This window comes from Dendrobates tinctorius, unplaced genomic scaffold (assembly GCF_039654945.1).
Source record: "Dendrobates tinctorius isolate UK_male_01 unplaced genomic scaffold, ASM3965494v1 ptg000036l, whole genome shotgun sequence".
Classification (NCBI taxonomy): Eukaryota; Metazoa; Chordata; class Amphibia; order Anura; family Dendrobatidae; genus Dendrobates; species Dendrobates tinctorius.
In genome coordinates this window covers 15,158,269-15,183,874 of record NW_027361704.1, presented here as the reverse complement: position 1 = coordinate 15,183,874, position 25,606 = coordinate 15,158,269, and the positions used below count along the sequence as shown (strand labels likewise).

At 40.5% G+C, this 25,606-nt stretch overlaps 1 protein-coding gene across 2 annotated transcripts in view; it reads right to left on the bottom strand.

Annotated features, from left to right (window-relative positions):
- Positions 1 to 5,633: 5,633 nt before the first annotated feature.
- The window catches only part of SLIT3 (slit guidance ligand 3), a 1,050,869-nt gene continuing 1,030,896 nt past the window's right edge, over positions 5,634 to 25,606 (bottom strand). For both annotated transcript variants that reach the window (XM_073573732.1, XM_073573731.1), the window contains 3 exons: positions 20,688 to 20,973; positions 7,802 to 8,010; positions 5,634 to 6,427 (listed from right to left, as the gene is read on the bottom strand). In XM_073573732.1, coding sequence (XP_073429833.1) covers positions 6,204 to 6,427; positions 7,802 to 8,010; positions 20,688 to 20,973 — 719 coding nt within the window. In that variant the 3' untranslated portion in view covers positions 5,634 to 6,203. The remainder of the gene's footprint in view (positions 6,428 to 7,801; positions 8,011 to 20,687; positions 20,974 to 25,606) is intronic.

The window sequence follows — 25,606 nt, the reverse complement described above, 5'->3', positions numbered from 1 at the left end:
GAATTGTGGCCCTCACTAGGGTTACCAAACTCCCTGAGTCCAGCAGACCGTCACTTGCACTGCGTTTACTGACACGGGGCATTCCTGCAGCCCCTCTCCCATCTGGGAAACAACAATGCAGGCCGGATATGCAAAGTATGAGCAGCGCCGTCCTGTGCTGCAGTGGTCAGGGGACAATGGGCAGCTATGTGGCCAGGAGTATGACACCTCCAACACACTATAGTATGAGAATAGACCTTGGGCACTAACTTTGGTATTCTTGGTCGCCCCAGGTGTGACTCTAGCTCCCCTCTTTTGGGTGTCAGCCCCACTTTGGGAACCCCAGTATGGAGATTCTCTGCCCCCTTGCTTCTCCAAGGACTTCTCGACCAACTGGTACCTCTCTATCAAGCTCACTAGGTCATTGGCATTATGGGTATACACTCCCTACCCAGGATTGCACCGGCCTGGGTAGGGAGTGTATCAGCCTGTCCATGACCTTCTCCATCTGTGCTGGGGAGGAGGATTCAGGTTGCAACCATTTTTGGACCAGGAATAGGAGGTCGAACATTTGGGACCGGGGAGGTTTGTCACTGCAATACACCCACTCGTGCACCCGTTGTGCCCTGACAGTCAAAGTTACTCCTAAATGTGCCAAGATCTCGGCCATTAACTTGGCATATATAAGTCATAATATGCCTTCTGCGGTTCACCTGTTAAGTATGGCACCAGAACCTCGGCCCACTGCTCTGGGAGCAATTTCTCTCGTTCCGCCACCCTCTCAAACACCACCAGGAATGCCTCGACGTCATCTCCGGGGTCATCTTTTTCACCGTTCTTCTTACCATCTTCCTCACGTAAGCGTCATCAGCTGGACTTTGGGTTGGGGTGCTGGTCCTGCCCTGGATGGCAGTTGCCAGAAGCTGCATCTGCCGATGTTGTTCCTGCTGAGTTTACTGCCCCTGCTCCTGTTGGATCTGCTGTAACAACAGCCTGTGGGTCTCTTACTGTTGTTGCTGCGCCTGGACCAGATGTTTAACTCCTTTACTCCCAAGGGTGGTTTGCATGTTAATGACCGGGGCAATTTTTACAATTCTGACCACTGTCCCTTTATGAGGTAATAACTCTGGAATACTTCCATGGATCCTGGTGATTCTGACATTGTTTTTCTCATGACATTTTGTACTTCATGTTAGTGGTAACATTTCTTTGATATAACTTGTGTTTATTTGTGAAAAAAATGGAAATTTGGCAAAAATTTTGAAAATTTTGCAATTTTCCAACTTTGAATTTTTATGCCCTTAAATCACAGAGATATGGCACACAAAATACTTAATAAGTAACATTTCCCACATGTTAACTTTACTTTAGCACAATTTTGGAACCAATTTTTTTTTTGTTAGGACGTTATAAGGGTTAAAAGTTGACCAGCGGTTTCTCATTTTTACAACACCATTTTTTTAGTGACCACATCACATTTGAAGTCACTTTGAGGGGTCTATATGATAGAAAATACCCAAAAGTGACACCATTTTAAAAACTGCACCCCTCAAGGTGCTCAAAACCACATTCAAGAAGTTTATTAACCCTTCAGGTGCGTCACAGGAATTTTTTGAATGTTTAAAAAAATGAACATTTAACTTTTTTTCACAAAAAAATTACTTCAGGCCCAATTTTTTTATTTTACCAAGGGTAACAGGAGAAACTGGACTGCAAATGTTATTGTGCAATTTGTCCTGAGTGTGCTGATTCCTGATATGTTGGGGGGAACCACTGTTTCGGAGCATGGAAGAGCTCGGAAGGGAAGGAGCGCCGTTTGACTTTTTCAACGCAAAATTGGCTGGAATTGAGATCGGACCCCATGTCGCGTTTGGAGAGTCCCTGATGTGCCTACACAGTGGAAACCCCCTACAAGTGACCCCATTTTGGAAACTAGACCCCTCAAGGAACTTATCTAGATGTGTGGTGAGCACTTTGAACCCCCACATGCTTCACAGAAGTTTATAACGCCCGGGCATGAAAATAAAAAAATCATATTTTTTCCACAAACATGATCTTTAGTCCCCAATTTTTTTATTTTCTCAAGGGTAACAGGAGAAATTGGACCCAAAAGTTGTTGTCCAATTTGTCCAGAGTATGCTGATACCCCATATGTGGTAGAAAACTACTGTATGGGCACACATCGGGGCTCGGAAAGGAAGTAGTGACGTTTTGGAATGCAGACTTTGATGGAATGGTCTGCGGGTGTCATGTCACGTTTGGAGAGCCCTTGATGTGCCTAAACAGTGGAAAACCCCACAAGTGACCACATTTTGTTAACTAGACCCACCAAGGAACTTAATATAGATGTGTGGTGAGCACTTTGAACCCCCAAGTGCTTCACAGAAGTTTATCATGTAGAGCCATAAAAATATAAAATCATATTATTTTCCACAAAAATGACTTTTTTGCTACAAATTTTTCCAAGGGTAACAGGAGAATTTGGACCCCAAAAGTTGTTGTGCAATTTGTCCTGAGTAGGCTGATACCCCATATGTGGGTGTAAACCACTGTTTAGCCGCATGACAGAGCTTGGAAGGGAAGGAGCACCGGTTGACTTTTTCAACGCAGAATTGGCTGGAATTGAGATAAGATGCCATGTCGCGTTTGGAGAGCCCCTGATGTGCCTGAACAGTGAAAACCCCCCCAATTCTAACTCCAACCCTAACCCCAACCCACCCCTAGCCCTGGTCCCAACCCTAACCCTAGCCCTAAACCTAACCCTAATGGGAAAATGAAAATAAATACATTTTTTTAAATTTTATTATTTTTCCCTAACTAAGGAGGTGATAAAGGGGGGATTGATTTACTATTTATAGCGGGTTTTTATGTTTGGCAGCTGTAACATGCCAAAAGACACTTTTTATTGAAAATAGTTTTTGCATCACCACATTTTGAGAGCTATAATTTTTCTGTATTTTGACCCACAGAGTCATGTCATATTTTTTGCGGGACGAGTTGACATTTTTATTGGTACCATTTTCGGGCACATGAGATTTTTTGATCGCTTTTTATTCCGAATTTTGGGAGGCAGAATGAACAAAAACCAGTATTTCATGAATTTCTTTTGGGGGGGGCGTTTACACGTTCCTCGTGTGGTAAAATTGATAAAGCGGTTTTATTCTTTGTGTTAATATGATTACAGCGATACCTCTTATATTTTTTTTTATGTTTTGGTGCTTTTATATAATAAAAACAATTTTATATAAAAAATTATTTTTGCATCGCTTTATTCTACGAGCTATAACTTTTTTTTTTTTTTTTGCTGGTGACACTGTATGGCGGCTTGTTTTTTGCGGGACAAGATGACATTTTCAGCAGTACCATGTTTATTTATGTCTGTCCCTTTGAACGCATGTAATTGCACTTTTTGTTCGGCAGTGTGATGATAAAGCATTGTTTTTTGCTTTTTTTTAAGGGGCTCACTAAAGGGGTTAACTAGTGGAACAGTTTTATAGGGCGGGTCGTTACTGATGTGGTGATACTAAACATGTGTACTTTTATTGTTTTTTTATATACAAAAAAAGCATTTATTAGGGAATTTTTTTTATTTACTTAGGAATTTTTTAAAAATTATTTTAACACATGATTTTTTTTCTACTTTATTATATTGTCCCAGGGGGGACATTACTACAGTGTCAGATTACTGATCTGACACTTTGCAGTGCACTGTGTCAGATCAGCGATCTAACAGGCACTGCAGGAGGCTTTCTCAGCGCCTGCTCCCAGCAGGCACTGAGAAAGCCGCCTCCCTGCAGGACCCTGAAGGCCCCCGCAGCCATATTGGATCCGGGGGCCAGCAGGAAGAAGGCCCTCGGAAAAATGACGTACTATTCTGTCCATGGGACTTGAGTTCCAGGTCACATGGACGGAATAGTACGTCCAATGTAACAAAGGGGTTAAGCAGCTCCTCCATGCTGCCAGATTTCCCATCTGCAGCCGCTTTTACCCAGGACATGCGGTATCGGCAGTCACACTGCTTCTTGGGATTTGTGCCCACATTCTCCACCAACTGTAGGAACCCATACTCACTCGGCTGAGGTTGAGGTAGGCACAAGAAGCGGTAATGCTGTAATGTCCAAGCAAGTTATTAAAATGGCATAAACTGCTCTGGATGGGAAAACAAATGAACAGTCCATATATTACTGCGGGTCTGCCCGCTCAGGTCAGTGTCTTTAGCATACACACAATAGAGGTCTCCACGCCTCCAGCCACAGACACTGAATGAGGCAATTGGCCTCCATTTTATTAGCCAAACCATGCCCCTGGGGTTGGGATATGTGAGCCGTTATTCCCACCCATCTTTTATGACTGCTCGTAAAACCCGGCCATGGAATAGCCAAATAACTCTCTCAGCATAATCCGTGCTGGAGTATACTTCCGAGCTCACATCACCGCAGCTAATAGCAGCGATGACACATATCTCCCCTCCAGAACTCGTCCTTCGGCCATCTTACAGGTGGTTACACTAACTGAAAGTTCTGCACAAGGCTCCTTTTATCGTGATGGAAATATATATTTATCTCATATAGATCTTACTTGCATATATACTCACAGCTAACATGTATCCTAAAATCATTTGCTTAGAATGACCTACTAATCCCGTGAACCCGGCCAGTGCAAACCTGACAGCCCTTTGGTATGGTCCAGACATCAAAAATAGGAATCATCACCAGATGGCCCAAGCTGATGTCTCGATTTTTGCTGAATAGCTGGAAAAGGCACAGTTACTCATAAGGCCAGGCATTCATATTATCAGCTCAGTCTTTTCTAATAAATGGTGAGTACTTGAACAGAATTCCCGTTTGCAAAGGTCTATAACAAATATGAAATGTTATTTGAAAATGCTTAGAAATGGTTACATTCCTACCTGGAACACCTCGGTGATGACTAGTAGTGTATACTAGTATATACTCTGCAGACAGTGACTCCTGCGTTGAGCAGGGGTTGAGCAGGGGGTTGGATATGATGACCCTCGAGGTCCCTTTCAATTCTAACATTCTATATCACTGGATGTGCAGGTGTTGTCCAGCTAGGAGTACTGGTGTGGTTAAGACCTATAGTGCTTCCTTGTCAAGACAAAATGGATGTGTGTGCTGTCCAACAGCACAGCAGACATAATCAGAATCATCACAGTTATGGTAAATTGGGCAGTACCACACTCTACCTTAAACTTCCAGCATGCTCCATTGCCAGTTATGGTGCTTGGTCGCACGCTGTACTCTGGTGCCATTATTCTGTTATACGCTCCTGTTCTTGACCTAGCTTCTGATGCTGATTTTATCTGTCTCCATGATCCCCTAATTTAACGACGTTATTGCATTCTGATTCTGTCCTTTCTATAACTGACCCAAGTTAGTTCACTATCTTTGCCTTATCTTGCGCTTCCACCAAGCAGCTACTCTATGGACACAACTCAGAGGTGCCACTTGTTAATCCAGATCCATGTATAGATATTTAAGGGTGAAGGTCGGGATTCTTCGGGACTTACTAGATGGGAGTGGCTAGCTCCAAATCTGTCCCAGGTAACCCTTGGGTGCTTATCGCTGTATAGAAACAAAGGGCAAATTAGTCCAAATGTTTGAAAACACAATATGGTCTTTTTGATTGTACAATTTGAATTTATAAATCACAATTTATTGATAATGTCCAAACTTCTGCTTTTTCAACCAAAATACCTGACAGGAAACATTGAGCACACTGGTATAAATAAAGGCTTCATCTTCATGTTGCTAACATCTACAAGATGACATGTATCAATGGATACAAATCTGTCTTTGTAACAAACACATTCACAGTTCAAAAAATATTCTTTCAGAAAAAATATTCAGTGGCACTTTGTTAAAATCCAAGCTTTTATAAATTTACCCGATAGTTTTCTTGTTAGGCTATGAATTATTTATTATTTTCTTGTAATATTAAAAATAGCAGTAGAAATAACTGACTATATGATACATACAGTATAGCCAAGTGGTGTGATATTTTATATAATAAAGAATGAAAATAGTCACTTTCAATAATAAAAATAAGTTCTATTTTTGTTTATTTTACAATATAGTTAATATTCTTATCTTCTTGAGCATTACGCTGAAGGGAAAATTCTTTTACAAACTGCAGCATTTCAGTTGCTTGATTCTTCTGTTTATTTTGTCATTCTTGTCTTTGGGTTCTTGAAGAAAACTGTATTAGCAATTTGAGCAGCCGCATTCCATGTGTCTGTCCAGTTCTTCCACAAAAGATGTGCCATCTGTGCAATGAAAGACATATTTCCGTCTCCGGGTTTTTAGTGGCATACAGCATTGCTCATTTGTGCACTTTCCACTGCATACAACACGTGGCACTTTTTGGGTTGTCATGCATTGATGTTTGCGAACAGTCTCACGGATAATCTCTCCATGGCAGCGGTTCTCTAAAAGTAAAATAATTATTTGGTTAACAACCCCTTTATACTGTAACATAGCATATCATTGACAGCTTGGAGAAACATGGATTGAACTGCAGTATGTTTTAAAGTAGTTTTCCAGGCACAAGAATATTACATCCCTGTGCCTATTGTGAGCCAGCTAGGACCCATTTTATTTCAGATTTTGAGCTCCCCTGCACCCCGATGCAGCCACCGCTGCACTTTGTTATTGCTTGTGTTCTTGGCTTCCTGCCAGCTCTCCACTGGACTATCCAGACTACATTTACCATGATTCATTCCACCACAGACATCCCTAATTTTCACCGGCTACCTACTGAATATAGCTGGCTTCTGATCTCGGACTCTGCCTTTTTGAGACTACCATATAGTTTCAACATGGTAAATCAAAGCATGGACTAACTACTCTGACATGCCTGTTCCCTGTCACCCTTCTCTACAGCCTCCACTCAGTGCTGCTCTCAGTGTCTTTTCTCCTCCTCTGCTGCCGTCCTCCCGGTTGACATCTCTCTTCCACGTCCAGCTGCCCCCGTTCCCCCTTCAGCTTTGAAGCTTGCCTCCCTCCACAACCACTATAGAAGTTTGTGAATCTGACCTGTGGACAGCACTTGGAATAGGGGCATTGTCTGCAATATATTCCATGCAGGCTGACTGCTCTGATGAGTGGATTCATGTTCCTGTTACTCTCTCCCTCTGTCTGTCCCCGCACCCCTGTGACATCATCGATCAGAGACCACTGCTCTGAGTGCTCTGGTTGGGGTGTACCCCCTGCATGCAGCACTCAGCATGAATGACAAGCTACGTACTTTTGAAAGCTTTGAACAGACTGTAGGAGGAAGTCAGCAACTACCACATCTGAAAGCTCATGAACAAGCCGGAACTTTCTCAGCTAGTAAATTCTGAAGTTTCTATATTTCTTTTAGGCATTACAATGCTTTAACAATCTGTAATCTAAATAACATCATTAAGCTTCTATTGCCCCCCAGTGATGGTTGCATGGCTTAGATGGAACCTCCAGTCTGACTGGTAAATTTTACACCTCATAGGGAATGGATAGATTTACCTGCTTTCATTCTCTCATTCTCATTTATTGTGCTGCTAATTTAGGTTTACTTCTTTCCCCCATCATGGCAACCTCACTTCTAATCTAATATTGCCTGATGCCAGTGCTCACGATTCTGAGAATAGAGAAGTCACAGATTACCAATGCACAGGGTTTATTTGATAATGTGTAAATCAGGGTAGCCATGTGGAGGGGAAAGAAGAGGGAACCCTAAAGCAGCAGGTCAGCTCATTTCCTCCATAGTAATACATTTTAGGGTCAGTCTTGGATGCCTTTCAGTATAATATTCAGTAGCGCACCTTTGTCACAATACTCTCCAGTAAAGTTCGGTTCACATTCGCAGTATGGCTCCCCATTCTCTGAGAACCGGCATTGTCCATGAAAACACTTGAGATTCCGGCAGGTGATTGACGACTCATTCTTCTTGTCACAATACATACCGGTGTAGCCTTCTGAACACATGCATATGTAACTATTCGCAGTGCCAACACAAGATCCATGCACACACCTGAAAGCCAACAAAAATTATTTTGACGATAACTGATCATGTATTTAATCCCTTAAATGGAACTAGTCAGGTCCCCCATGCCCTCTATCCATCAGCATTCAGCTATTTGTAAGTAAACTCCCTTTATTTTCTTATTTTTTGCATTATTTATGACAAGGGACTAAAAATTTCAGAGGGGTCAGGCTAACAGTGATTAATAGCATAGCATGGTACAGCTTGTTCTGCTTTATAAAGTCAGCTAGGTTTTTTTTAATTCTAAGTACAATATGGTAAAGAAAGGGACCACACTGTAGGACCACATGGAATCATATCCATCTCATATTAGGCATACACAAGTGTCATAAAGTTAGCCACTGGTGCTATTTTGCCCTCTTTTGGTTGGCACATAGGTGCGTAACTAGAGTCAGGGAACATCTTGATTCGGTACACCTTGGTGCGGTGGGATGGCTCTTTTGATCAAAAAATGTTAACTATGTTTTTGCACGTGTTACCTCACAAACACTGCAGTGAGTTGTGGGTTGTATTGCAGCTAAGTGAAAGCAACTATATATAAATCATCTGAAACATGGCGAGAAAGAGCTTGCAAGTGATTTTTTCGACATGTGATTTGGTTTAAGTGTGACTTTGGATTCACGATTTGTATTTACTTGCTTATTTACTTGTTTATATTCCTGTGTTGTGTGATCTTCATTAGGGAAATGTATTTCATTATTGACAATGCCATCCAGTGTACATACTGTATTTTCCCATGTATGCAATCCTTGACCAGCCATTTCAGCGTGCAAACTGCTGTGCCAGTTATGTGCGTGTTGTACAGTGGGGAAAAAAAGTATTTAGTCAGTCAGCAATAGTGCAAGTTCCACCACTTAAAAAGATGAGAGGCGTCTGTAATTTACATCATAGGTAGACCTCAACTATGGGAGACAAACTGAGAAAAAAAAATCCAGAAAATCACATTGTCTGTTTTTTTTTCATTTTATTTGCATATTATGGTGGAAAATAAGTATTTGGTCATAAACAAAATTTCATCTCAATACTTTGTGATATATCCTTTGTTGGCAATGACAGAGGTCAAACGTTTTCTGTAAGTCTTCACAAGGTTGCCACACACTGTTGTTGGTATGTTGGCCCATTCCTCCATGCAGATCTCCTCTAGAGCAGTGATGTTTTTGGCTTTTCGCTTGGCAACACGGACTTTCAACTCCCTCCAAAGGTTTTCTATAGGGTTGAGATCTGGAGACTGGCTAGGCCACTCCAGGACCTTGAAATGCTTCTTACGAAGCCACTCCTTCGTTGCCCTGGCGGTGTGCTTTGGATCATTGTCATATTGAAAGACCCAGCCACGTTTCATCTTCAATGCCCTTGCTGATGGAAGGAGGTTTGCACTCAAAATCTCACGATACATGGCCCCATTCATTCTTTCATGTACCCGGATCAGTCGTCCTGGCCCCTTTGCAGAGAAACAGCCCCAAAGCATGATGTTTCCACCACCATGCTTTACAGAAGGTATGGTGTTTGATGGATGCAACTCAGTATTCTTTTTCCTCCAAACACGACAAGTTGTGTTTCTACCAAACAGTTCCAGTTTGGTTTCATCAGACCATAGGACATTCTCCCAAAACTCCTCTGGATCATCCAAATGCTCTCTAGCAAACTTCAGACGGGCCCGGACATGTACAGGCTTAAGCAGTGGGACACGTCTGGCACTGCAGGATCTGAGTCCATGGTGGCGTAGTGTGTTACTTATGGTAGGCCTTGTTACATTGGTCCCAGCTCTCTGCAGTTCATTCACTAGGTCCCCCCGCGTGGTTCTGGGATTTTTGCTCACCGTTCTTGTGATCATTCTGACCCCACGGGGTGGGATTTTGCGTGGAGCACCAGATCGAGGGAGATTATCAGTGGTCTTGTATGTCTTCCATTTTCTAATTATTGCTCCCACAGTTGATTTCTTCACTCCAAGCTGGTTGGCTATTGCAGATTCAGTCTTCCCAGCCTGGTGCAGGGCTACAATTTTGTTTCTGGTGTCCTTTGACAGCTCTTTGGTCTTCACCATAGTGGAGTTTGGAGTCAGACTGTTTGAGGGTGTGCACAGGTGTCTTTTTATACTGATAACAAGTTTAAACAGGTGCCATTACTACAGGTAATGAGTGGAGGAAAGAGGAGACTCTTAAAGAAGAAGTTACAGGTCTGTGAGAGCCAGAAATCTTGTTTGCTTGTTTCTGACCAAATACTTATTTTCCACCATAATATGCAAATAAAATGAAAAAAAAAACAGACAATGTGATTTTCTGGATTTTTTTTTCTCAGTTTGTCTCCCATAGTTGAGGTCTACCTATGATGTAAATTACAGACGCCTCTCATCTTTTTAAGTGGTGGAACTTGCACTATTGCTGACTGACTAAATACTTTTTTTCCCCACTGTACATTTGGAAGCCCAGGTACTGGATCTAAATGAGCTACTTGCAACACTGAGATCCATTGACAATATGCAAAGAAGTTTGTTGCTCGCTGAGCAAACACATCCTGGAGTAGATTTGTGGGTGGATGGTAGGAGGGAGCTAGAGGACAATGAGACAGCTAAGTGGGTGACAGAAGGCAGGGTAGAAGGAAGAGTGTCAGGGAGGCTAGTCCTTTTCTGGCACACCCCAACAAGTTTGCTAAATTGGTAGAGGAGTAGCACTGCTGCAGCAAGACAAGTTCTCTGGAAGCTGGGGGAGTGCAGGGCAAGCCAGACACATACTGGTAGTGGCCATTCCAATATTAGAGAACAGACAAGGCAAATTTGATCCAAAGACCAGTATCTTCCAACAGTGTGTTGTCTTCCTGACACTCAAGTTCGCTACTTCACGGATTGAGTTGACAGATTACTGGGCGAGGATGGTGAGGACCTAGCGTTCATGATGCACATCAACACCAATGAAAAAGTTAGAGGACGGTGGAAGGCAAGGACCTCAAAGGTAGAATTCTCTAAAATACTATCCGTGGCATGCTAGAAAGCTGGAGATTAGGGAGGTGAATAAGTGGCTAAGGAATTGGTGTAGGAAGAAAAGCTCTGGATTCCTGTAGAACTGGGCTGAGTTCTCTGTTTCTACAGGCTCTTAGGGAAAGATGAGGTGCACCTCAATGGGGAGGGTGCAGCAGTGTTGGGAGAAAGAAGGGCTAGAAGGTTGGAGGAGTGAATAAACTTGAGACGGGGGCAATTACTGTGCAGGAAGATAGTGGGCCAAAGTAATGAAAGTGTGGGTGCGATATCGGGGATGTTAGAAAAGTTGATACAGGGAAGATGAGATACATGTACACTAATGCCATAAGCCTCACCAACAAGATTAATTAATTTTAATTAATATTGTTGGAAGAAAATGATAATATTGTGGGGATTATGGAGACATGGCTGGACCACAGCTATGAATGGGCTGTTAATTTACAGGGCAATGTCTGTTCAGAAATGACATTACAAAAAAGCAAAGGGGAGAGGTTTTCTTATACGGAAAATTTTCACCTATTAACCTTGACAATATACAGGAGCATCTCCCAAAACTAGAATATCATCAAAAAGTTATTTTATTTCAGTTCTTCAAAACAAAAAGTGAAACTCATGTTATATAGAGTCATTACAAACAGAGTGATCTATTGGAAGTGTTTATTTTTGTTAAGGTTGATGATTATGGGTTATGTGATGGAAATATATATGTATTTCATGTAGATCTCACTTGCATGTATATACTTATATATACTCATATATATAATCAACATGAACTTTATAATCCATTGCTGAGAATGACCTACTGACCCCATGAGCCAACCAGCGAAAACCAGACTATCTTGTGATATTTCTCTAGACATGGGAAAGCAGGAACTAGCACCAGATGTTCAAACTGATGTCTCCATTTTTGCTGAATAGCAGGAAAAGGCATAGCTAAGCATATATTGCTAAATAAGCCCTTTTGTTAGATATCTTCCATGTACTCAAACAACCAATAGCATTGAAGCTCAACCTTATGCTAATTAACTAAACACTCATTTCTATACGTAATTATAAAACCATGTACAGTATGTGCAATAAACCAGAGTTCTGATGGAATGTTATGCTGTTACTGTGTACAGTGTCATCATTCCTTGAGCGCTCAAAAAGACTCTGTTTTAATTGGAATCAGCTGCAGCACACACAGGGATAGATTTATCCTAACCAAATTTTCATAACACTTACAGCCAATGAAAACCCAATAGTCATTATCTCAGTAAATTAGAATACTTTATAACACCAGCTTGAAAAATTATTTTAAAATCCGAAATGTTGGCCTACTGAAATGTATGTTCAGTAAATGCACTCAATACTTGGTCGGGACTCCTTTTGCTTCAATTACTGCATCAATGCGGTGTGGCATCAAGGCGATCAGCCTGTGGCACTGCTGAGGTGTTATGGCAGCCCAGGTTGCTTTGATAGCAGTCTTCCGCTCGTCTGCATTGTTGGGTCTGGTGTCTCATCTTACTCTTGACAATACCCCATAGATTCTGTAAGGGGTTAAGGTCAGGCGAGGTTGCTGGCCAATCAAGCACATTGATACAGTTGTTTGTAAACCAGGTATTGGTACTTTTGGCAGTGTGTACAGGTGCCAAGTTCTGTTGGAGAATGAAATTTCCATCTCCAAAAAGCTTGTCGGCAGAGGGAAGCATGAAGTGCTCTAAAATTTTCTGGCATACGGCTGTTCTGACTTTGGTCTTGGTAAAACACAGTAGACCTACATCAGCAGATGACATGGTTCTCCAAACTGATTGTAGAAACTTCACACTAGATCTCAAGCAGCTTGGATTGTGTGCCTCTCCTCTCTTCCTCCAGACTCTGGGACCTTGACTTTCAAATGAAACGCAAAATTTACTTTCATCTGAAAACAACACCTTGGACAACTGAGCAACAGTCCAGTTCTTTTTCTCCTTGGCCCAGGTAAGACGCTTCTGGCGTTGTCTATTGGTGATGACTGGCTTGACACAAGGAATGCGACACTTGCAGCCCATGTCCGGGATTCATTTGTGTGTGGTGGCTCTTGAAGCAATGACTCCAACAGCAGTCCACTTCGTGAATCGCCCCCAAATGTTTTAATGGCCTTTTCTTAACAATCCTTTCAAGGCTGCGGTTATCCCGGTCGCCTGTGCACCTTTCTCTACCACACTTTTTCCTTCCACTCAACTTTCCATTAATATGCTCTGATACAGCACTCTGTTAACAGCTAGCTTCTTTAGAGATGACCTTTTGTGGCTTACCCTCCTTGTGGAGTGTGTCAATGACTGCCTTCTAGACCTGTGTCAAGTCAACAGTCTTCCCCATGATTGTTGAATCTACTGAAACAGATTAAGGGAACTTCTTATATGCTTAGGAAGCCTTTGCAGGTGTTTTTTACTATTCTAGTTTACAAAGATAATGACTTTTGGCTTTTTATTGGCTGTAAGCCATTATCATCAACATTAACAGAAATAAACACTTGAAATAGATCACTCTGTGTGTAATGACTCTATATAATATATGAGTTTCACTTTTTGTATTTAAAAACTGAAATAAGTTAACCTTTTGATGATATTCTAATTTTGTGAGAAGCACCTGTATGTGACTAATAAAAATGAAGACTCCCTATGGGTGAAAATGTAGTGAGTGAAAAAGAATACTAAAATAACCTCATAAAGCAAATATATGAGGCAGCATAGGAAATAATTATTATGTGGGACTTCAATTACCCTAATATAACTTAGGGAGCAGAAACCTGCAGGTCCAGCAAAGGGAACAGGTATTTGACAATAATAAAATACAATTATCTTTAAAAACTGGTGCAGGTCCCAATCAGAGGGGTGGAAGGAGCACTTACGGACCTCTTTTTAAGCAATAGGCTATACAGAATATCAAATGTTGGGGGTCACTTGGGTAATGGTGATAACAAAAGAATATGTTTTCATGTATCCTTTCATTAGATATATACAGTGGCGCGTAAAAGTTTGGGCACCCCTACTCAAAATTACTGTTATTGTAAACAGTTAATCAAGTTGAAGATTAAATGATCTCTAAAAGGCCTAAAGTTAAAGATGATGCTTTTTTTGCCTAAAATGCAAAGTAAATGTAACTTTTTACATTTTAAAAATTCCAAAGAGGAAAATGGACCAATGCAAAAGTTTTGGCACTTTCGGAGATTTGTGTGCTCAAATAACTTTAACCAAGGCTTCAGACCTTAATTAGCTTGTCATCATTAGGAAAGGCCAGGTGCTGCAAATTTCCCAGCTTTATAAAAACCCAGCCTCCTCTAACATTGTGCCAAAAACAGCAGCCATGGGTTCTTCTAAGCAGCTGCTTAGCATTCTGAAAATGGTGGAGATCCACAAGGCATGAGAAGGCTATGAGAAGATATCAAAGCATTTTCAAGTTGCCCTTGGTGGATCCGTTTTTTTTCCCCACAGACTTGTATTAGCGGCAGATTATGACTGATGGTCGTCCATTGCATCCGTTTTTTGACGGATCCGTTTGAATTCTAGCGTCCGCCGGCTGGAGTAGACGAACAATGTAACTTTTTTTTCCAGCGGTGGACCGCTATTTTAAGCTGCACATGCCCGGAAGATTTTCCCAGGAAGCGGCGAAAAATCTCTCTCCCTCTCTCTCTCTCTCCAGAGATCGGTGACATCCGTTTGTTGCAAAACGGAAACGGATCCGTTTTTTCACACTTTGGCGGTTTGCAACTGACATCAAACAACTGAAGTGTGAAACAGTAGTGGGAGTAGATCAATCATGCTTTAGAGTTATATTGCAGCTAAAGGCACGGTTCATGGGTGGAGGGAAGAACGACTCAATTAAATTTCAACAAATTCTTGATGTAAACATAACACCATTTGTAATAAAGCTGAAAAGAGGATGGCTTCTACAAATGGATAATGATCATAAACACATGTCGAAATCCACAATAAACTACCTCAAAAGTTGAGAGCTGACAATGACCCTCACAGTCCCTTTATCTGAACATCATTGAAAATTTGTGGCTAGACCTTAAAAAAAACAATGCATGCAAGATGACCTAGGTATCTCACAGAACTGGAAGAATTTTCCAAGGAAGAATGGATGAAAATCTATCCCTCAAACAAGAATTGAAAGACTCTTGTTTGGCTACAAAAAGCATTTACAAGCTGTGATACTTTCAAAAGGGGGTGCTACTAGGTACTAACCATGCAGGTTGGCCAAACTTTTGCATCGGCCCATTTCCTTTGTAAAATTTTTATAATGTATAACATGAAAATATATATATTTTTTGGCCTAAAATACATAGGAAATGTGTCATCTTTAACTTTAGCCCTTTTAGAGATCATTCAATCTTCAACTTGCTTACCTGTTCACAATAACAGTAATTTTGACCAGGGGTGCCCAAACCTTTACATGCCACTGTAGTAGAGAGGCTACAAGGGTACTAAACGTCAGTAAGGTGAATTTCCAACGGCTAAGAAATTATCTTAGTGCCAAATTATGGGACATAAAATTACACAAAACATAAACATCCTGAATAGAACATGAGCCCAATTTTGTTCTCTATGAGAATAAATAAGATACAAATAGGATGAAACCACTATGTTAAATAGAGCTGTAAGTGGTGCAATAAATGAGAAAAAGAAAGTGTTTAGCTAATTAACGCAAGAGGATAATGACGAGGCATTAACTATAGAAAAAAATAAATTGTGTAAAAATCAAATCAAGGCAGCAAAGATTGAGACAGAGAGACTCATTGCCAGAGAAAGTAAAAATAATCCCAACATATTGTTGCGTAAGTATCTAAAAAATAATCATGTTTGGAAGAAAATAAAGCAATCAAGTCAATGTAGTAAGCTTTTTTCTCTACAGTGCTTACACAAGAAAATCCCATGACAGATGACATGATCAGGGATATCATGAATTCTCAATTAGATGTTAATTGCTTAAAGTAGGAAGTAGTGTGTTGTCTCAAAATAATAACGAATAGAGCTCATTGGGTTCGGATGAAATACACTCCCAAGTACTGGACTTAAGAACCATGATATACAGAACATTATTTATAATATTGAAGGATTCCATAACAACAGAGGTTGTACCACTGACTGGTGCATAGCAAATGAAGTGCTATTATTCAAAAAAGGAGACAAAATCTGAGCCTGCAAATTATATTATTATATATATTACATTGAACTTCTACTGTGGACAAAATCTTTGAGGGTTTCCTAAGAGATACTATCCTAGAGTATCTCCATAAGGATAACCCCGTAACCCAACATCACCATGGGTTTCTTTCTTTACAATACTGTTCATCCTCTGAGCAATTCCTTTTAGCCTAATCATTTCCCCCACTAGGATTCCCATTTGTGCCAATGGATGCGTTTTTTACCGCTTAGGCCTGTTTCACACTTCCGTTTTTTTCAAATCCGTCAAAATCCGTTGTTTTCCGTAAAAAAACGGATCCGCCATTTTTTGCAGGATCCGTTTTTTTGGTCCCATAGACTTCCATTACGGTTACCGCGGATCCGTCAAAAAAACGGATCCGTTTTAAAAAAAATGGATCCGTTTGCATCAGTTTCCGTCAAAAAAACGGAAACGGATCCGTTTGGCGGACACAAAAACGGAAGTGTGAAACAGGCCTAAGGAAACGCTTAGCAGTAAAAAAAACACAGCATGTTCATTAATTTCCGCTTAGGTTTGCATTTTTGGCTATTTCCTATAGTCCAAAAGACGTGCTTTTTTTGCACAAAAACATGCAAAAATCGCGGCAAAAACGAGCGTTTTCTGGGAAGGAGACCCATTTCCTGAGCGTTTAAAAACGCTAACGTGGCACATACAGTCATGGCCAAAAGTATTGACACCCCTGCAATTCTGTCAGATAATACTCAGTTTCTTCCTGAAAATGATTGCAAACACAAATTCTTTGGTATTATTATCTTCATTTAATTTGTCTTAAATGAAAAAACACAAAAGAGAATGAAGCAAAAAGCAAAACATTGATTATTTCACACAAAACTCCCAAAATGGGCCAGACAAAAGTATTGGCACCCTCAGCCTAATACTTGGTTGCACAACCTTTAGCCAAAATAACTGCGACCAACCGCTTCCGGTAACCATCAATGAGTTTCTTACAATGCTCTGCTGGAATTTTAGACCATTCTTCTTTGGCAAACTGCTCCATGTCCCTGATATTTGAAGGGTGCCTTCTCCAAACTGCCATTTTTAGATCTCTCCACAGGTGTTCTATGGGATTCAGGTCTGGACTCATGGCTGGCCACCTTAGCAGTCTCCAGTGCTTCCTCTCAAACCATTTTCTAGTGCTTTTTGAAGTGTGTTTTGGGTCATTGTCCTGCTGGAAGACCCATGACCTCTGAGGGAGACCCAGCTTTCTCACACTGAGCCCTACATTAAGCTGCAAAATTTGTTGGTAGTCTTCAGACTTCATAATGCTATGCACACGGTCAAGCAGTCCAGTGTCAGAGGCAGCAAAGCAACCCCAAAACATCAGGGAACCTCCGCCATGTTTGACTGTAGGGACCGTGTTCTTTTCTTTGAATGCCTCTTTTTTTCTCCTGTAATCTCTATGTTGATGCCTTTGCCCAAAAAGCTCTACTTTGTCTCATCTGACTGGAGAACATTCTTCCAAAACATTTTAGGCTTTTTCAGGTAAGTTTTGGCAAACTCCAGCCTGGCTTTTTTATGTCTCGGGGTAAGAAGTGGGGTCTTCCTGGGTCTCCTACCATACAGTCCCTTTTCATTCAGACACCGACGGATAGAACGGGTTGACACTGTTGTACCCTCGGACTGCAGGGCAGCTTGAACTTGTTTGGATGTTAGTTGAGGTTCTTTATCCAACATCCGCACAATCTTGCGTTGAAATCTCTTGTCAATTTTTCTTTTCCATCCACATCTAGGGAGGTTAGCCACAGTGCCATGGGCTTTAAATTCTTGATGACACTGCACACGGTAGACACAGGAACATTCTGGTCTTTGGAGATGGACTTGTAGCCTTGAGATTGCTCATGCTTCCTCACAATTTGGTTTCTCAAGTCCTCAGACAGTTCTTTGGTCTTCTTTCTTTTCTCCATGCTCAATGTGGTACACACAAGGACACAGGACAGAGGTTGAGTCAACTTTAATCCATGTCAACTGGCTGCAAGTGTGATTTAGTTATTGCCAACACCTGTTAGGTGCCACAGGTAAGTTACAGGTGCTGTTAATTACACAAATTAGAGAAGTATCACATGATTTTTCGAACAGTGCCAATACTTTTGTCCACCCTCTTTTTTATGTTTGGTGTGGAATTATATCCAATTTGGCTTTAGGACAATTCTTTTTGTGTTTTTTCATTTAAGACAAATTAAATGAAGATAATACCAAAGAATTTGTGTTTGCAATAATTTTCAGGAAGAAACTGAGTATTATCTGACAGAATTGCAGGGGTGTCAATACTTTTGGCCATGACTGTAGCCTAAATCCAGAAAGGAAATCCTTTGGATTGCTTCTGGATTGCCTTTGCCGTTAAGCGTGGATCCGTGCACTCACGTGGAGGGGTGAGCTGGCTGTGTTATTTTTATAGACCGGTCCTTCCTTGCCACCATTAGGTTGGCACATAAAGTGAGTTATTAGTGTCGGGGGCCATCCTGAATGGGTAGACCTTGTGGTGGAAAGCCTTTAATGTTTTTTTTTATTTTAAAAAAAATGTTAACCAAGTATCCTATGTCATGTACAAGTGTTCTCAGCTATTTACTTACTGCAGTGTGACTATAGCATATGTTTTTGATCTAGGATTTGTTTGCTGATGGCCACGGCCACAGTGTATATGTACACGTGCATGTTGCATTTATACTAACAGAAGTGACGGCTTTTGTTTTATATTAATATTTTCCAAAAATATTTTAAGATGGTCCTACAAATAGTTTGGACAAGAATTTGCACAAAAAGGATAGAGAAACAGAAAAACTTTATTTCACAAATACTCAGTACATACCACAAGACAAAATATGTCATGTAGTGGATAGGTGCCATCACTGGAGGGCCGAAATTTTCATTATACCAAATATTCACAATACAAAATTCATTACTGACGCTCCCTCCTCCATCACTGCTTTCAACTGTATCTAGGATGCTCATACTAAGATTAATACAGGCCGGAGTTTGACAAATGCGCTGTATAGAGAGGTTCGTAATTTGACGGTCAAGCAGTTTTCCAGCTGTTATTTGATTTAGTACTTATACAATTATGAATTCTATTTCTGCCATAGCTAATATTGTGCATTGCCACATATGATACCAACAAACAATAATAATATAAATAATTACAATTTGGGATTTTGATTGTGAGGTTAATGACAATTCCATCACTGTGGAGATGCCGGCGATACACAAAGTGATCCATTATTAACTTCCTTGGTTGATATATGCGTCGTATATGTGGAATAATGTTATTTTTCATTATTTCTGTCCAAAATATTTGCAGGATCATTTTTTTTTTTTTTAAACAAGAAATTTGAAGCGAGAACAAAAATATATGTATGTGGAAAAAGCACTGCTACACTTTGTGATTGGGGAAGTAACAACCGATAAAAGGGACAAATCACACAAATGGACTGTCAATGAGAAAAAAGGAGAGATCCATATCTGCAAGAGCTTACAATTTAAATGGGATGTGAGAAATATGTCAATAGGCTACGTTTTTGCCAATATGATTTGACATTACGCCAATCCTTTCTCAGGGACGGGAAGTTCAAGGAGGCAGCTGTAAGGGAGGCAGCACTAACAGTCACCCCAGCATCATACAAGCACACGGGCAGTGACAGGCTCTATCGCCGTTCTGGTACAGAAGATACACCTCTGAGGAACTGAATGACCCACCAAGTTTATGTGACATCTACCAGCACGAGAGACACGCAGATTTACATAGTGTGATCCCACACAATCCACATGTGGTGCAATGGGTAAGTAACACAAGGCTGTGTATCACCGACTTACCCCCTATTTTCCAATAATAATATTTATATTAAAGCATCATCTTTATTTGAAACAATTAAAAGTGAGACATCAATAGAGCCAAGTTAACAAAAACAAATGAATATATGGCTTTTTTTGTCACTATATTATATTAGTCAGTTTTTAGGGAATTGGACATATATCCAACTCTCAAAGACTGTCTTTTACCATCCTTGCTGTGGAGGTGGGCGCCCTTCACCTTCGCTGTGACGTCCCCACTCATACGTCGACTCTACCTATTTTTCCCCTAAATGTCCCTATGGGGAACGAGGGAAAGGATGGAATTACGTCATAAGTCGTATGAATGATGTGGAAGAGTATGTCTCAAAGATAGCAGTGTTTATGAAGGAGGAAAAAGACAGAAGTCCTTAGTTTTGAGAGTCAGTGGTTCTTGAACCAATAATTAGCTCTCACCTAATTGAAATGCCACCTCTAATGTATATGACACTGTCTGTGTCTCTTAACATAATAACCTAGATGTTAGAGTCAGCAAAAAGTAGAAAAGGAAAATTTGCCCTATGTAAAGTATGATACAACCCTGCCTAACTGCAGAGGTTGGCACCCTTTTCCTGCGCATTGGCACCCCTGCTCAACACAAGGCCTAATGAAGGACATAATTGTTTTTCACTAATCAGTCTAAGCAAAACAAAAATCATGCTTTGGTCTTGCTTGAACTTACTTATGGTCCTCACACAGGTTTCCAACTTCTTGGTCACATAAGGGTCCAGTCCATCCAGGATTACATTCACATATAACACCCGATTTTTCCATAGAGCGACATGAGCCTTGCTTACATATATTGCATGACTTGCATCCAGGGAACACCCCAATAGACACTGGAGGCAGGTCTTTAAAATCTTGTAGTTCATTGTTAATTCGAACATCATGTATGCACCCATTAAAGCCAATGGGATTACGCTCAGCTCTCTGGCGTATAGATGATATTCCTGAAGCAGGTGGTATGCCTGAATAAAGATAAATTACACTTCTTTTTTATTAATAACTTACTAATAGCAAAAAGTATAATGCATTTTTTTAAAATAAGATTTTTATTGAAGCATTATTTAAATAATTTTTTTGATTACAACATGTACAGTCATGGCCAAAAGTATTGGCTCGCTTTAAAATTGTTCCAGAAAATGTAGTATTTCTCCCAGAAAATAATTACAAATACACGTTTTGTTGGCACTTTCCCAAAATTGTGAGTAAACAACTTTGTTTTAAACATGTGATGCTCATTCAAAGTCACCTGTGGCAAGTAACAGGTGAGTGCATTATGAAAATCACACCTGAAACCAAATAAAAAGGGGAGAAGTTGATTCAATCTTTGCATTGTGTGTGTCACACTTAGTATGGAAAATAGAAAGAGAAAAAGAGAACTGTCTAAGGACTTGAGAACCAAAATTGTTGAACTATATCAACAATCTCAGGTTTATAAGTCCATCTCCAAATATCTTGATGTTCCTTTGCCCACAGTATGCAACATAATCAAGAAGTTTTCCACCCATAACTACCGTATTTGTCGGACTATGAGACACACTTTTTTCCTCCAAAAATGTGGAGGAAAATGGGGAGTGCATGTTACAGTCCAGATGTACCGGCTCTAGCTATGGTGGGGAGGTGGAGGAGCGGTTTCAGCAGAGCAGTGGGTCAGAGAGGAAGGAGCCGGATGCGGCAGCTAAATCATGTGCCAATTGATAAAGAGAAATCAATATTCACTGCATTCCACACCCATGGGCGTGGAGGGAAATGAATATTCATTTCTCTTTAATGGAATCCTGGCATGATTGGCCCCCATCCCGGTCCTGATATTATTGGTCCTATCCTTTTCTTATCCTGGTATGATTGGCCCCATCAGAAAACATTAAAAAAACAAACAATTACACTTTCATTCCCTTCGCTCCCTCACAGTGTCCTGTTTCGATGCCAGCAGCTACTTAATGCTTGTAAGCAGCGCATGGCAGGGACGTCATGCACTGCTTGCAACCAAAGGGCAGCTGTTGGAATACTCAGTGTTCTGCAAGCCGGGACTGTGTTTTTTTCCTATATTTTTTTCCCCTAATTTCCTCCTCTAAAACCTAGGTGCATCTTATAGTCCGGTGCGTCTTATAGTCCGAAAAATACAGTAATCTCCCTGGACGTGGATGGCAGAGAAAAATTGATGAAAGGTTGCAACCCAGGATAGTCTGGATGGTGGATAAGCAGCCCCAATCAAGTTCCCAAAGAAATTCAAGCTGTCCTGCAGGCTCAGGGTGCATCAGTGTCAGTGCGAACTGTCAACATTTGATTTAAGTGAAACGCGATGGCAGGAGATGCAGGAGGACCCCACTGTTGACACATAGACATAAAAAGCTAGTCTACCGTTTGCCAAAATGTGTTTGAGTAGGCCAAAAGTCTGGGAAAGTGTTTTCTGGACAGATAAGACCAAGATAGAGTTTTTTGGTAGAGCACACCATTCTATTGTTTACTGAAAACAGAATGAGGTCTACAAAGAAAATAACACTGTACCTACAGTCAAATATGGTAGAGGTTCAAAGATGTTTTGGGGTTATTTTGCTGCCTCTGGCACTGGGTGCCTTGACTGTGTGCAAGGCATCATTGAATCTGAAGATTACTAAAGGATTTGGGGTTGCAATGTAGTGCCATGTGTCAGAAAACTGGGTTTACTTCCTAGGTCATAGGCCTTCCAGCAATACAATGACCCCAACCGTACTGCAAGAAGCACCCAGAAATGAATGGAAACCAAGTGCTGTAGCATTCTGAAGTGATAAGCAATGAGTCCAGATATAAACCCCATTGAACACTTGTGGAGAGATCTTAAAATTGTTGTTTGGAGAAGACATCTTTCAAAAATTCAAGTTGAGAGATATAGGAAGCTTGTTGGTGGTTATAGAAAGCAATTGATTGCAGTAATTAATTCCAAAGGGAGTGCAAGCAAATATTAAGTTGAGGGTGCCTGTTTTTTGTGTTGTTCCATCACACACAAAGGAAATAAACATGTGTATAACAAAACATAAACCAAAGAAAAGACAATGTGTGCATATACCCTAATGAAAATAAAGAAATAAAAAAGCAAGTGCATTAAATAATAATAAACATCATGCTTTTACATCATGCATGTTATTCAAGTTATACTCCAGATCATTTTCTGTTCTTTTTTGTATAACAAAATGTGTGTAATATTTTCTGGGAGAAATACTTAATTTTCTGGAACAATTTCAAGAGTGCCAACAGTTTTGGCCATGAGTGTAACATTACAAATATTGCAACATTATTGCATATTTGCTTGCCAAGCAGAATCATTAATTTAGATATCAGTATATAAAGAAAGATAACCACAGTGCCCTCCCTGCAGGTAGAGATGATGCTGGATGCTATGCCGATATGTCATGGGATTGATAGCCGATCAAAGAAGAAGAGAAAATAAATTTAGTGTTTGCTCTGGGACTAAATGAATTTTTGGGTCTGATCTTGAGTCTGAAGTATATTAGGGTCTGCATTAATCTTAGTGTGTTCATATATTAGGGGTTATATTAACTGTGTTTTCCAACTTTCAATTTAAAAATAGCTGCAAAGGGTATAAAACAAAATACTTATACCCTTACGATTGAGCTCTTGGAGTCCGCTCGGTCTTTTACAAGTGGCCACCTTGTGATCTCTTCAGCTAATCAGCCAAATGTGGTGACATGGCTTACTACTGACATCCTGAGTGCTGCTGCTGTGCTTTAATGAAAGACTTACGGATTTCCAATAATGGGCTAAAGAGTTCACATGGCGACTGCTGACCAAAGAACAGGAGAACTGTTGAAGCTGGAGAGCCAAATGGATCAAAGAGGTGGTCACTGCTTATTTTGTTATACCATTTGTAGCTGTTGAAATACATAAATAAAAGTTGGATAACCCGTAAGGGGTCTGAATATATGAACGGTTACCATTTATGTCAAGGAGTGCAAATTATTTTGGACTGAGGTGAAAATGAGTTTTATTGTTTGGTTTGGGGTTTGGATTAAATTACGGGTCTGATGAAATTAATTTTTGGGGAATTTTACAAAAATCATGAGAATAAAGGACATATTAGAATGGCCAAAATAGCCTTTCAATCTTTCATGTGTACTGTATGGTATAATATTACTGAGGTATTCTCCTCTAAAATACCTTCATAATATTACATGGAGCAATAAGCAACGGAGCGGCCACAATTATTTTAAATAACTACATATACGATACCTGGCAGAAAAGAAACCGTGTGTCTCCCTTCAAAGTTAGAGACATACGGGGGAATGGTAGGGATGGTTGTAGAGAATCATAATATGTTAGTGTATATGAGCCCTCATCTGTATGTGCAGAAATTCATGCGTGGTGAGACTTTGGCTTTATTGTAGTGGTCCTAAGAGGGAGGCCTAAGCTCAATGTTTGCACAAGGTCCCATGACCTTATAGCTATGCGTCTGTTCGCTACTTATGGATACAAGAAGTTGTCTCTTTTGATGCTGCTCCATCAATCACATAATACAAGCACGTATGTTGTTTCAGAATTTATTCATAATAGCCCTGACAATTTGGTTGTGATTTTTTTTCTGTGTTTATTGCATCAAAAGCACAGTACTAAAGAATGTATATCTGTAATCTGTTCAGACTGCCATTGTGGCTTCAGTGTCTGTAAGGATCCATTGCAGTGTTTTGTCCACTTTTATTGAAGATTGCATTGCCAAATGCTGACATTTTTCCTTATATTAAACAGTCATAGGAGTAGCTCCAAAAAGCACATTCATTAAAGGGGTAGTCCGGTCTTAAGCTATAAGTCTGTGTTTTGCATACATGACGTCACGTGCCTACTAGATGGGCACCACCTCACTCAATGCAAGTGTATTGAGCAATGCCAAATACAGACTACTAGAAATGTGGTTGGAACACAGCAAATCACGTACATGAGACCAAATATCCACCAGCTCCCAGTGCCAGCACCAGAGAATCCTCCCAGCACACTGTGAACGCGTTGTAAAGACTTACATAGAGTGACTGCAGACTTGTAGTTTAAGACCAGACAATCATTGTAACCCCTTCCTGACATATGATATACAGTAAAATCATATGCCAGGGACCTGTCATTTTATGTAACTGTGCATCTTTGTCTTTAATGTGAGCTTGTAAGCTGAGCCTGCATCTTTCCTGGCAGATGATGGATTAATTACTCAGCCATCATCTCTCTCTAATAACCGTGGGTGGAGCAGCACGCTGGCCATGACTGCTAATCTGATAGACACTAAAGTTGGGTGAATATGTTCGGAATTGGTCGCCGAATCTGAATTTTCCATATTTCTGCCATAGTGGTATCTTAATTGTGCCGAAGTTTTGTTTGATGATCATTTTTGAACATAATTGTTCATTTCTACTCCCACTGACTCCAATGATGTTTGGCTGTCTGTGTTCGGCGAATGTTGCAAAAACAGTATTTGCCGCCAATCATAATCGGAACCAAATTTTTAAAAATTTGGTCAACTCTATTAGACACCACTCTTTATATCTGACAGCAGCATTTAACACACACCGGCAGCAGGGTGTGTCATTCAATGCGCTCATCGGCATGCCCGTGACATGA